Raw genomic sequence first — 13085 nt, 5'->3', positions numbered from 1 at the left:
ACAAGCTTGATTGTATATAATTCCCATGTGCAAGCCAATAACTCATTTGGTCTGTCTTCTCAGTGAAGGGGACAAAACTCTGCATGGAACTCTCAATCTGCACATACAGTAGATGTGTTTAACAGAGGACTCAGATGCTGACTGGATTATTGGATTTGATTATGCTGCTTTTGTTTCACAGTCAAAGTGTTGGGTCTTATTTTGTGACGCCCATGTCAAATAAAATAAACATAACATAAAAGTACATTGAAAGGTAGTGTGGTGAAAGTCAAGTATATAGAAAACACAATTGCACAAGTAAAGTAGGCTACATATACTCAAGAAATGTACAGTACTCTAGTAAATGTACTTCAGTAGGCTAATGTCCAACGCAACACTGCAATGACACACTTGTGATTATACAGTAACCGCACAAGTGCACGTACGTCCTCCTCGCATTACAGACATGCATGACCTCACAGAGTTCAACAGGGTTCATTGTGCCATGAGACACTGGCAAAATGAACTCCAAAACTGTCGCAGTAGAGTAAAGTTTGTAAATGTGTTTGTTTGATCATATATAATAATGGGCATTGTATATTTTATCATTGAAAAGCCTTCCGTCTCTTTTTACAAAGATATCCCAATGAATGATCATTCGTGGCATGTGCAGGGCAGCTGATGTGTTGGGGAGGGTAAAGAGTGTGTTGAGTTTATATCGACTTGATTGGCACCTGATTGGAACCAGAACTCAGTCGTGCTGTACGTGCAGGTCTACCAAGGTTACTGTGCATGTGGTCTGGCATGTGACTAGCATGAGGAGGAGGAGGTGCGTATGGCTCTTCAGCCCCTCTCCTGGTTGTTGTTTATATCCTGTTTATTCATTGTGAGTTGGTTGCTCTGTGGAGAGAGATTATGGCAATTTTTGGACTTCATATTATGATGTCAGTCACCTATCAGTGCAAGTGGTTCTTCACTAACCTTTACATATCAAAGGATCTCCTCCAATTTGATATACAGTAGATTGTCGCCAGGCAGAACAGGGATACGCCCGTCCTGTAGTCTCTCTGTTTAAAAGGTCTTATTCCTACTCTCAATGAATTGAGCCTCAATTTAAGCTAATTCGCACATAGGAATGCACTCAAGACTATGGCTTAGGTACAGGATATTTAGCTCCAGCTCGCTGACGATCTTTAATCATAAGGCCACACCCGTTCTCATTAATAAGCACAATATAAGAACAACCCTTTGACTTATATTAACACCTTATTTCAATGACCGCTACCCTAATTATTAATTAATTATTCACCTTTCATTACTCATACAGTTCCCTCTTTTCCAAGTAGCTGCATGTTGCGCAACTCTGCAGACTGTCTTTACAGCATGTCTCTCTATTTCCCCCTTTCTCATGGAGAGGCCTGTTAATAACCCTTCACCTGCCACCAGGCCTAAATGGTCCCGAGCAATGCAAACTCAGCAACCTCTTTGACACTGATAGGGAGTTGGTTGCTCTTTGCATTTTTGGTGCAAGTGGTTCTTCACTAACCTTTACATTTCAAGGACCTCCTCCAATTTGATATACAGTAGATTGGTTTAGAATTTAGACCATGGACCCCCATAACTCTGGAACTCATAATGGCACCAAATGGACCCTTCCATTTCACTCTGAGAGTTCCAGATCTGTTAAGGTTCCCATATAACTATCAACTATTTAGCTGGGGACCCCCTGAAGGACCCCAGGAGGTCCCCAGACCCCACTTTGAGATCCAAAGCAGTGCACTTGGAGGACATCAGTCGTGACCAGATTGGGGAAACGTTTCAGCCCAGTCTGACCTGCATTGACTTCCATTATAAAACTAAAGTTTAAAAAAACATATATTGTATGTGCTGGCATGCACAAGACATTTGGTGCTGATAAGTTCAATGGTTTGTGAGATTAGAACAGTCACATACACAGACCTGCACACAAATTAAAATCTCAGAACTTTCCATTCATAAGTTTTGTATTAGAAGGTAATGTCAGTAGGATAAGGAAGAAAGTTAATTGTTAATAGTCTGGTATAAAATTTCAAATGAAACAAAAAATCAAGAGCTGCTGAGGTCAGAACTGGACTGGCCATTGTAGACGTGCGTTCTCTCATTCATGCGCGCACACACACACACACACACACACACACACACACACACACACACACACACACACACACACACACACACACACACACACACACATTCTCTCTCTCTCTCACACTATCTCTCTCTCTCTCTCTCACACACACACACACACACCCTGGTAAGTAATGATCAATAAACATTTTAGACGTACAGCAAAACAACAGTGTCTTATTAGTATGTATTTGGTTGGAAAAAATTACATGATAAAATGATATAACTGTGACGTAATGTAAGTCCAATCCCTTATCAAAGGGGATGGACGAGTTAAGATGTGTGGTACGTGTGATTGAAAATTTAATGTGTCACGTGAACGTGATTGACGGGTTGGAGTGAAAGTGGAGAGATAAAGGTATAAAAGGGCAGGTTGGGGAGGTTGAGGTCATTAATGGAGTAGTTTGGACTTTGATATTTTTCACACAGGATATTTTACCCATCCACTGGTACGTACCGATTAACAGTATATAGTTATAGTTTTAGAAATGTTGTCTTGTGCAGCACATAGTTTCAATCATCACTGACTGAACTTGAAAATAGCGTACTGAAACACATGTATAATTTGCTATTTAGGAATTCTATAATAATAATAATAATCATTCTATCCTAATGGACAGGGGGTACACAAGCAATAATAATAATACTAATAAACAATAATAATAACAATAACAACAACAACCCCAAATGTATTATATTGTATTAACATACTCTACCATATACAGATTGGACATAATTAGATTTTATTCATAAAACAAAAAATACTCTATTAACCCAATCCAATCCAAGTAACGACAGGTTACGTTTTAAGCACTATAACCCCCCTGTGCCAGGACGTAATTTTGCGTCTAAAAAAGAAAATAAATAAATATATACTGTATATATATATATATATATATATATTTATATATATTTTTTACAATAGAAACGCTGGCACCTGGTCTGCGTTTCTATTGTAATGTACTGGCATGGATTGTGTTTTAATTGCTATAGTTGAAAAGGTTAGAATCAATGGTAAAGGTTTTTGATTGATTACTTTATTAACAGTTTGCAAAAAAGGTTAAATTGTACAGATTGAACGGATGCTATTAAAGAATAAGACAAAAAAGCCCAGTGCTTATTTCCATTGAGGTCCTGTGCATTCAATTCATTGAGACATTTAAAGACAAACAATAATATGCAAAACATATGCATTTTCAGTGTCGAGGTCATTAGACAGATATGATATCCATTTATTTGGACTGCTTTTAAATCTTTCATCTATTAATAGCATTTACCAATATGGCACACATATTCTGTGACAATAGCCTGAGTTTATGAATGGCTTGTGAGATTAAGTAGTTAATTATGCAATGCTATACCTTGAAATCCGTCTTCATATTATGAATGATGTAAGAATGACGACGACAGCTAATGTAATCTAACGTATCCTCTTTCTAGCAATGAATATTTCTGACCAGACACCTGGTCCTAAACTGCTGTTATATTACTGTCCTCAAATGCCCTGCCCTCTACTCCCCTCCAAGCCATTATCTCCACCCTGACGTGACATGCAGTCACTTTCAATGCTCATTATGGGATATGCGTTTATACAATGTGTAAAAAAAGTATGTAATGACATAATTGATATAACTGTACACTCTTTGCATATTTTCTTTTTCCTTTCAATTGTAGGAAGTGTTAGACTTAAATCCCACCCTCGCAAAAGCAAAATTATTATTATTTCAGTCATTCAAATGGTAAAGGTAATTAGTTTAGTCCCTGCTCAATGTGCTCATTATTTTTGTCACTGTACATTTGCATATAATGTGACATTTTGTCCTCTGCATTTACCCAGCCTAAATATTAGGAGCACCCAGGGAGCAGTTAGGGGTTATAAATGCAGTGTTGCCATGTCTGCTTATTATACACAGCTTTGGGCTTCTTCTTTCATAGACCTGGTTGTTTATTTTTCTCACAATCTGTGTGTGTGTGTGTGTGTGTGTGTGAATCTATATGTATCACTATTTATCCTCTCCTCAGCTCATATATGGCTGACTTTGATGCGGTTCTGAAGTGCTGGGGCGCTGTGGAGGCAGACTACAACACATATGGAGGCCTAGTGCTGACAGGGTTAGTAAATATGAGATGATGACACTAATTAACAAATCTGGAAAACAATATAGACACAGTGAAATGGGCCAACCTTACTATGAAACACATTTGTTGAATGAGGTCTACCCATGGATAGATGTTGGCCAAATCTAAACAGACCTAATCTTTGTCTCTCATTAATGTTTTCTCCGTTCCTTAGTCTGTTCGCAGAGCACCCAGACACCCTGAAATATTTCCACAAGTTCGCAGGCATCGCCCAGGCTGACCTAGCAGGCAATGCAGCTGTTTCTGCCCATGGTGCCACTGTGCTGAAGAAGCTTGGGGATCTGCTCAAGGCCAAAGGCAGCCATGCTGATATCCTCAAACCCCTTGCCACCACCCATGCCAATACCCACAAGATTCCGCTAGATAACTTCAAGGTGAGTTTACTTCTTGCTTAATGAACCTGAGTAGATGTTGCCTCAGTGATTAATAATTAACCAACGCGTCACGAAGCAACACGTTTTGAGCTCTTTTGCCGCTTTTGAATTTGAATCCTGAAAAGTAACAGTTTTGGACACCCAACAGAGACGAATCAGACCATATATAATTACCTATACACACACACACACACACACACACACACACACACACAGTAGGCATATACACATAATTATAGTATATACATGTATGTATGTAGTATGTATGTAAATATATAGTATATTATTCAACATGGTGTAACATCAGTTTAAGTTAAACTGATTCCCTGCTTTCTCTTTTCAGTTGATCACTGAGATCATTGCTAAGGTGATGGGTGAGAAGGCAGGACTGGATGCAGCTGGGCAGACGGCCCTCAGAAATGTGATGGGTATAGTCATTGCTGACATGGACGTTACCTACAAAGAGCTGGGCTTTGCCGGCTAAACCTCTGGCCTTGATAGCCAAAGAGGTTGATGAGGAAAGACAAAAGCTGGAAGAGATATCATCCACAAGTGCTGCTATATGAGAATTGTAAAGGTTATAAAGGGGAGATCTAACACATTGTCTTGGTAGTGTTGAATTTAAAGTAATTATTACAATAAACGCCATACCTTGCCTTGTTCTTCAGTCTAATCAAAAGGGCATATGATGTAATCAATGTGTACAAGTTATATAACCAATTAACATTTCCATCTGTCGCAGTGCTCTGCCGAGTATTCATTCAATTTTAAATCATGATCTATCCAAGTTGAGTTTGCATAACTTAAAAGCACTATATGATCCATAATAATTTGCCCACATGATTTAATTATTATTTAATTTAATTATATTATTTAGTCATGTTTGACTCAATATGATTGCGTCATTGAGTCAGTGCTTGTGCGTCTTTGTTTATATTATGCACACAAGCACATTCATAAACACACAAAGAAAGTCTGTTTTGGTATTTTTCTAATTGGTCTTATAGGGTTATAAATCAGTGCTGCTGGGCAGACTGATGATAATTGGAAATTAATAAAAGACAAAACAAAGGAATCTTGCAGAAAAATGTGTGTAGGCTTGGATCATTATATAGTATAGTACATCTCCAGCTATAAGTCCAAGCATTCTCAAACTCTCAAATACATACAGTACATATGATACACCCACTTTTACAACCCTGTCTTCATTAAAAAAAAAAGTTCCTTGCCATGTCCGTTATCTGACTCTGTGATGAAGCCAGGCGTATTCTCATAACTAGCTATGACATTTTCATATGGGACAATTCTCTGGCGCTGTCCCTTCTTTCCTCCATTCTAAATTTGACTGTGGACGTGACCCTCTGCAGCTGCACTAAGCATCTTTTGGCAGGGCAGTCACTGGTCCTTCCCACATTCAAATCACAGTTAAATGCATGTTAATTTAAGTCTTGATAAATCACTGTGTACAGTAAATAGCCTCCATGGTGTTCTCAGAGTTGGATTATTACTTTATTTCGCTTATTGAATCACTATAAGACAACAGTATAACAAGAGCCTATTTGGTCAATAAGGCCCTTTGGATAATACATTTTCCATATTCCTTAGCCAGAACAGTCCTTGCTGGGGAATTCCCACCCGTTACAACTTACACAAGCTCCTTGAGCTCATATCAAAAGTTGGAACATCCAAATAAAAAGTGGTACTTGAAAAGGGTCGATACCAGTGATTGTTCCGACGATAACAGAACTATTATTAGGGTGTTGCTGTGTCCCTCGCTGTGCCTGAAATGATGCCAGCCGTTCTAGGATTAGTCACCCTCTGGGCAGAGCATGACAGCATTTATAACCCTCTAGCTTCATTTTCCTTCTCCCTCAAGCAAAGCACTGGCAGTGAATGCTAACTGATAACATATATATTACTGTAGGCATTGTTCAAGTATAACAGAGGAGGACATATAGGCAAACATATTGTATTTAATATTTAACAGATTTGTGCACTCAGCTGAAAACTAAGCTCAAGAAAACCTTCTCAATGATCCTGTGGACAATAACCATCATGATTAGGGATCATGATGGCAGCAAACAAACCTCCATGCTGTCAAAGATTGACACAAAAACCAATTAAACAATACCCAAGTTCAGACCTGTCAAAAAGCATTTTCCACTGGTTGTTATTTGGACTGGTGACTGGAAAGGGCAATGTTGGACTGGTCCGAGATGCACATATTAAAAATGTATGGTCTACTTTGACAAGAAACCACATCTATATACATGTATGTGAAACCAATTCTTCTGGGTCGATGTCTGAGGGCACTTTGCAGCAGGACAAGTGAGAGAGGTAGAGTGCAGTTGTCATTGGAACCAGACCGGCTGCCACTTTCAGAATAGTGAGCAGCCTATCCGCTGCATTGCTGATACCGCCTGGTGTCGTCTGGAAAGGAAAACTAATTTGAGTTATCTGCTCTGCTCTGTCATTCAGTGGATAAAACATAAAACAACACTGTCCATATAAAAATAATGTGTGGACTGCACTCGTGCTTTTGGACAGTGTTGACTACATTGCTTGTGTTTTGATCACATCTAGTACCTCTGCATACAGTAGGGGACAATGGTGTGAAGCAGCCATGTTTCTGACCTTCTCCAGGCGCTCTGGAGGGACTGAACCATTTCGAGCTAGTGGAAAGTGAGTGGAAGGCACATTATCAGGCAAGGATTAAATCAATTGCTTGCCATTTTATCCCAATCAATCACCAACTACTTTTGCTGCCCACCAGCAAAACTAGGAGAGAAAGTCAGCAAGTAAATACATTACTTACCGTTAGTAACCATGAAACAGACTTTCCCAAGGAAATATCCAGGATCCAAGTACTTAAGGGAACCTTCTGCTGACAGGCAACTATGTAAAAAAACAAAAACTGTACGGCATAAGCATCAAACACCAAGAGTACCCTGATCTGTAAAATTACTGAGTATAAATATGTGCAGGAAAGACAGATATTTGAACATGGACAAACACGTCCCTTTTCCGTAAGAGAGTGAAATAAGATTTATTAACACGTTGAATCCGTATGACGAGTATACCTGTCCAAGACGTACCTGACGCTGGGTACAGATGACGAGCAGGCTCGTCTTAAGGCGTTTGATATCACTATAGCGTTGCCTCGCCGTGTTTCATTTTTTTAACCGCTCCGGTTGCTATGCACGGTTGCCAGGGCCCCGCCCGCACTGGTGTTTTTTCTCAATAGCCATTAGCCTTTGTTTTAGGCCGCGCCTTTGCAGGCTTTTTTCTCTGGAACTAATGCGCTGTCCGTGGTGTTGACCAAAACGGCGATGTTCGAGGTCTTTTCTGATGAGCGAGGATTGGCCTTAGTTTAGCTTGGTAGCATTAACGCTAGTACTAGTATTCAAGATGGAAGCCAAAACCGGACGTGAGTCATAGTGGAATAGCCTGAAAACACCCAGCACCCATGCACCACCACTTTTGTCAACCCACACTGGACTCAATTTGTTTAAACCTCAGGATCACACTGAGGGAGAGCTTCTCAAGTTCAATCAACATATTACAAAATAAACTTTAAAGGCTACCATACAATCAAAGTTTAATTGATAAAACGTTGTTTCAATGTATTATGTATATTATTGAGACATTTAGACCTGCCTGAACCCATTAAGACCTGAGGCCAATTCTCTACAAATGTCTTCTAAATGGGTAGTTCTTCTCACACTTTCAAAGATTTTTCAGAAATGTTCAAAAATAGCAGATGTAGGCTCGTAGCCTGACAGTGTGTTGCAGGTTCTTAATCCCGAAGGCCTTTGCTGCGTGTCACTCGCCATATATATAGCAGATGTACAAGCTCATAGTGACCTTATAATATTTGCCATTTTTGAATAGCCAACGCTAATAGATCTAAAATGACAGATGCTGATTGGCAACAGACAACACAGGTATGAATAGCATGTGGAGGACAGATCAAACTTTTTGATGGGGACAATACCCTGACAACAGCTCTTACCTGAGCTCCGAGGTCAGGTTGATGATGAAGACCACCAGGTCAATCCTTGGTGTGCTGTCAGATTCGTGCTTAATGTTTAATGGCAGCTTCTTTACCAGTCTCCTGGTTGGCATAACAGACATGAGGATTATTAGCAGCAGCAGCCTGTAATCATCCCATTTAGACCTGAGGTCTAAATGGTGCAAGTAAAAGAAAAGAGACATTTCTAATTTATCTAGAACATCTTCATCAGGTCATAACTTATATCGGGTTTGTGACTCACAACAAACAAGAAACGTTATGGGCAAGTGCCTCCGAGACCTTAGTAGTGTCAACCCTGGTTAATTGACATACCGTCATCATGATTAATATTATATTTTAGGGTTAAAACAAAGTTATTGGTCAAAAGGTTAAAGCACTATATTGTAACAGTGGTCATTGCTATAGAGTGTTTCTTCAGTACAGTAGGAGTCATCTCTGCATCTCTCCAGCTCTTTAATAAACAGAGGTACATTTTCAGGCAGGTAGCCAATCTTTAGCCAATCAGGAGAAAGATTATCAGACATTTATCCGCTTCGATTTCGTAATGTTCCACTTCCAAATTGTCTGCTCATTTCTCTGTGTCACCACTACAACTTTCACTTGTTTAATATTATCTGATGCGCATTCTGTCTCCTGATTGGATAACATTGTTATCCTGACCTGAAAATAACAGATGCATCATCGCTCTATTATTACTCAGTGGTGGAAAAAGTGCTCAAATGTTTTACTTACGTAAACAATGTACTCTATTACAAGAAAAAGTCCAAATTGCATTGTGAGCGTGTAGATCTTCTCTTTTCAAACGGATGAAATATAGTGCTGAAGTGCTTAATGTATGTTTTGTAATTATAATCAAAATCTACAAAGTAGAAATGTTTTCAAATAATTATAATGGAGTAAAAGTACAATATTTGGATCTGAGATGTAGACAGAAGACGACAGTAGAAGTAAAAGTATTGGAAATTGGAAATACTCAAGTAAAGTACAAATACCTAAAAACTGTACTTAACCCATTTTGGGCGGGAACCCTTTTTGGTGTTTCAAGCATTTAATATGTTACACTTTAGCTATTGAAAAATAGCAGATCTACAAGCTCATAGCACTAGTATGAACCATAGCACTATGAACTTCTGCTATTTTTGAAAAATATTGAAAACGTTTTTAACTCAAATCTTTGCTTCTGGGGGGTCCCTGGAACAGCATATTTTCAAATGGTGGTCGTGACCAATATATTTTTGGGGGTCCTTGACATGAAAATGTTTGAGATCGACTGACAGAAACATGGGGTTTGAGAAAACTGTCAGGATTTAGAAGGCATTTGTAGAATCAGGTCTAAATGGGTTAAGTACAGTATTTAAGTAAATGTACTTAGTTACATATTACCAATACCCACACGTTGACGCAGAGATGCGGCGCCCTCTCCACCATGATGACAGCCAGGTCCTGCTGAAACTCCTCTTCACACTCTACCAGCTAAAAGGCCAGAATTCACAATTTACTTAGTAATAGTACAAAAGTACTAATTGTGCAGAATGTCCCATTTCACAAGTTTTCAAATGTATAAAAAGTATACCTGTAAACTAAACATCTTTTGAAGCTCTACAAGCTCACAATGCGTCGATCATGTGACGCATTCAATGTGAGCTTGTATACGGTATATAGGGGTGAACTTGAAGTGGTTAATGTTTTGTAATAATAATCAAAATCTACAAAGTAACTAATTACAGTTATAGTAGAGTAAAAATACAGAAAATGGAAATGCTCCAGTAAAATAAAAATACATCAAAATTATAAGCAATAATGTCAAAATATTAAATGAACATTCTTTTTGAATTTCTTTCTAAATGAGCTTGTAGATCTGATACTGTCTATGAGTGCATTTAAAGGACCGTAATTCACCACTTTTCAACCTATCTTCATATAATTGGTCGTCAGTCATTAATGATCATGATAAAATGACACAATGTTTTTCTACTCTGTGTCTCATAGGAGGGCTGTGGGCAGTTCAGAAACCCTTCCACCACCAGTGACATCATCGATGGGGAATGCAAGCTATAGAAACTGCAGGCTTTCTATTCCTGAAAAGATGCAATGCGAAAATGGAAGCCATCTTCTCACAATACAATAAAAACTCTAGCGATGATGTCACTGGTGGATGGGTTTCTGAACTGCCCACAACCCTCCTGAGACACAGAATAGGAAAAAATGGTGGCATTTTATCTTGAACATTAGTTAGGACCAATTAATTATTAATATGAAGATATAAAAACTAAAACACATCAATAAAATAAATATTAGCATGCATTCATTCATTCAGCAGTGGCTGGCAGTGGTTTTCAACCAGTAGTCTGGGGACCACCAGTGGTCCTTGAGGGGGTCAGGGCCGGATTAACCATCCGCCGCTATGTGCAGCTGAACAGGGGCATGTGGCAAGGGGGGCATATTTAAAAAAATATTTTTTTATCAGGTCAGGCCAGCCAGCCACAACCAGCGCAGCAAAAACAATCTCTCCTAAGCTCAGGCCAGGCCAGCCACAGTCAATTTCAATTCAATTCAGGCAGTGTTGCTGCAGCACAGTGCAGCGCACTAAACTGCCCTTTATAAAAAGTTTATAAACACTGTTAATGGAGGGAAGAAGTTCATAATATAAATAACATCAGATGGTACATTTCTCATGTGAAATTGCTGTAAAGGCCCCCAAAATGTCCCCCAAGGGCCCCCAAAATTTTGGCGCGCGACTTGGTGAGATCTGCCTCTGAAAAACTTTTGCAGATAGAACAGTCAGTGTTTCCCAAACTGGAAACGGGCACTAGGGACATGTGGGCACATGGACAACTGCCCAATTGTCCAGGTGCCAACATGTCCCTAGTGCCCAGTTGTCCTGGTGCCCACATGTCCCGGTGCCCACAGGTCCCTAGTGCCCATATGTCCCTAGTGCCCAGTTGTCCTGGTGCCCACATGTCCCTAGTGCCCAGATGGTTTTGGTGCCCGGAAAATGCCGAAGAAATGGCCAGAAAATGCCATTAAAAAAAAAAAAATCTGCGCCCTCGCTTTGCTCTGGCGCGAGAGTCGCATTTCTGAAATGCATTTTACTGGTAAAAAAAAAGAAAACCAATGTAATTTATTGCAATGGTTGCCAGTTGTATTCCAGTGAAGTTGTACTATTTGCCTATACCTTATTGTGTTCGGGGTTGGTCGTGCCCGCGCTATGGGGGGGGGGGGCATTAAAAATGATCTGCACAGGGGCACTCATGGGGGTTAATCTGGCCCTGGAGGGGGTTCCAGGTGGTCCCCAGCTAAATGGAGAGTTGGCAACCAAATGGACCCTTAAAGATCTTTAAGTCTAGTTGAGAGTGTAAAAAAAAATCATTTGTGATCAAGAGTTAAAAATAAATTATTGTTAAAACATCTGCATTACTTAATTTGAAGTATACAGAATTACATGTTACAATGTATCTCCTAACAGCCAGGTGGCTTAGTAAATTAATAGATACAGAGAGGCTAAATCTCATGGTGGTCCGTGGCTCAAATGCTGAATAATGGACCTTGATATGAAAAGGGTTGAAAAACCACTGGTTTATATTAGCCCAAGATTTAGACTCTCGTAGACGTCAGAGCCTGGTAGACGTATTTATCGATTCTGACGTCATATCTCTACGTCAGAATCGATAAATACGTCTACGAGTGTCTAAATCTTAGGCTAGGTGCCAATGCAAAATGCAAAACCAAACCAGAAAAATACAAACCATAGCGGTGGCCTCATTTAGTCCGGGTAATGTCCTGAATGGTGTCAGAACTGACATGTTGTCAGACGTAGATAATAAGATGAAAATAAAATGTAAACTAATGATTTTTGTCTTATTAAAAACAGCCAAAGAAAAGTTAAACGTTAGCATGAGAAGCTACACTATTCCTGCGCTCATTTTCAAACGTACCTCTGACGTCAAGACCAGTACTACCAGTGTTGCCAGATTGTGTGAGCGAAATACGCAACCAGCAAGTCCATGAACAAGCAGAAAAACGAGCCCAAAGTCGCTTATAATGAGCGGACATGGCAACACTGGTCAAGACGTGACAGTTTTTTCTCTACATTTGCCACTTTGCAAGCATCTACAAGTGGTAAGCTACTGCCATCTAGTGGCTGGCCTGAGCGATGTACTGCAGAACACTAGGACAGTGGTTTTCAACCTCTTTCATATCAAAGACTCGGCATTTAAGCCACCACCAACCCACATTTTGAGACCAAAATGTATATTTTGTTATCGTTGGATAGGATTTTGTCCTCAATTCCATGCTGTATTGATGTACCATAGGAGATATAACGGGCAAATGTTTTGATCAAAATAACAATTCTTCCAAATCAAGTAATGCAGATGTTTAACAATAATTTAAAT

The 13085-nt window shown here is 39.5% G+C and overlaps 2 protein-coding genes across 2 annotated transcripts; one reads left to right on the top strand and one right to left on the bottom strand.

The window, feature by feature from the left end:
- The first annotated feature begins 2553 nt into the window (after positions 1–2553).
- mb (myoglobin) lies at positions 2554–5259 on the top strand. Its single transcript, XM_080757331.1, has 4 exons — positions 2554–2594; positions 4168–4257; positions 4439–4658; positions 5002–5259. Exons 2-4 carry the CDS (start codon positions 4175–4177, stop codon positions 5140–5142), a joined length of 444 nt encoding a protein of 147 aa, XP_080613457.1. The 5' UTR covers positions 2554–2594; positions 4168–4174; the 3' UTR covers positions 5143–5259.
- A 494-nt stretch (positions 5260–5753) lies between these two features.
- pane1 (proliferation associated nuclear element) lies at positions 5754–12616 on the bottom strand. Its single transcript, XM_080757321.1, has 6 exons — positions 12438–12616; positions 10085–10164; positions 8671–8772; positions 7474–7553; positions 7245–7330; positions 5754–7088 (listed from the first exon to the last, which is right to left on the bottom strand). The coding sequence occupies exons 1-6, from the start codon at positions 12585–12587 to the stop codon at positions 6921–6923; spliced, it is 666 nt and encodes a 221-aa protein (XP_080613447.1). The 5' UTR covers positions 12588–12616; the 3' UTR covers positions 5754–6920.
- Positions 12617–13085: the final 469 nt, after the last annotated feature.

This window comes from Protomyctophum bolini (assembly GCF_963924005.1).
Source record: "Protomyctophum bolini genome assembly, chromosome: 3".
Classification (NCBI taxonomy): Eukaryota; Metazoa; Chordata; class Actinopteri; order Myctophiformes; family Myctophidae; genus Protomyctophum; species Protomyctophum bolini.
This window is presented reverse-complemented; position numbering and strand designations above follow the sequence as displayed.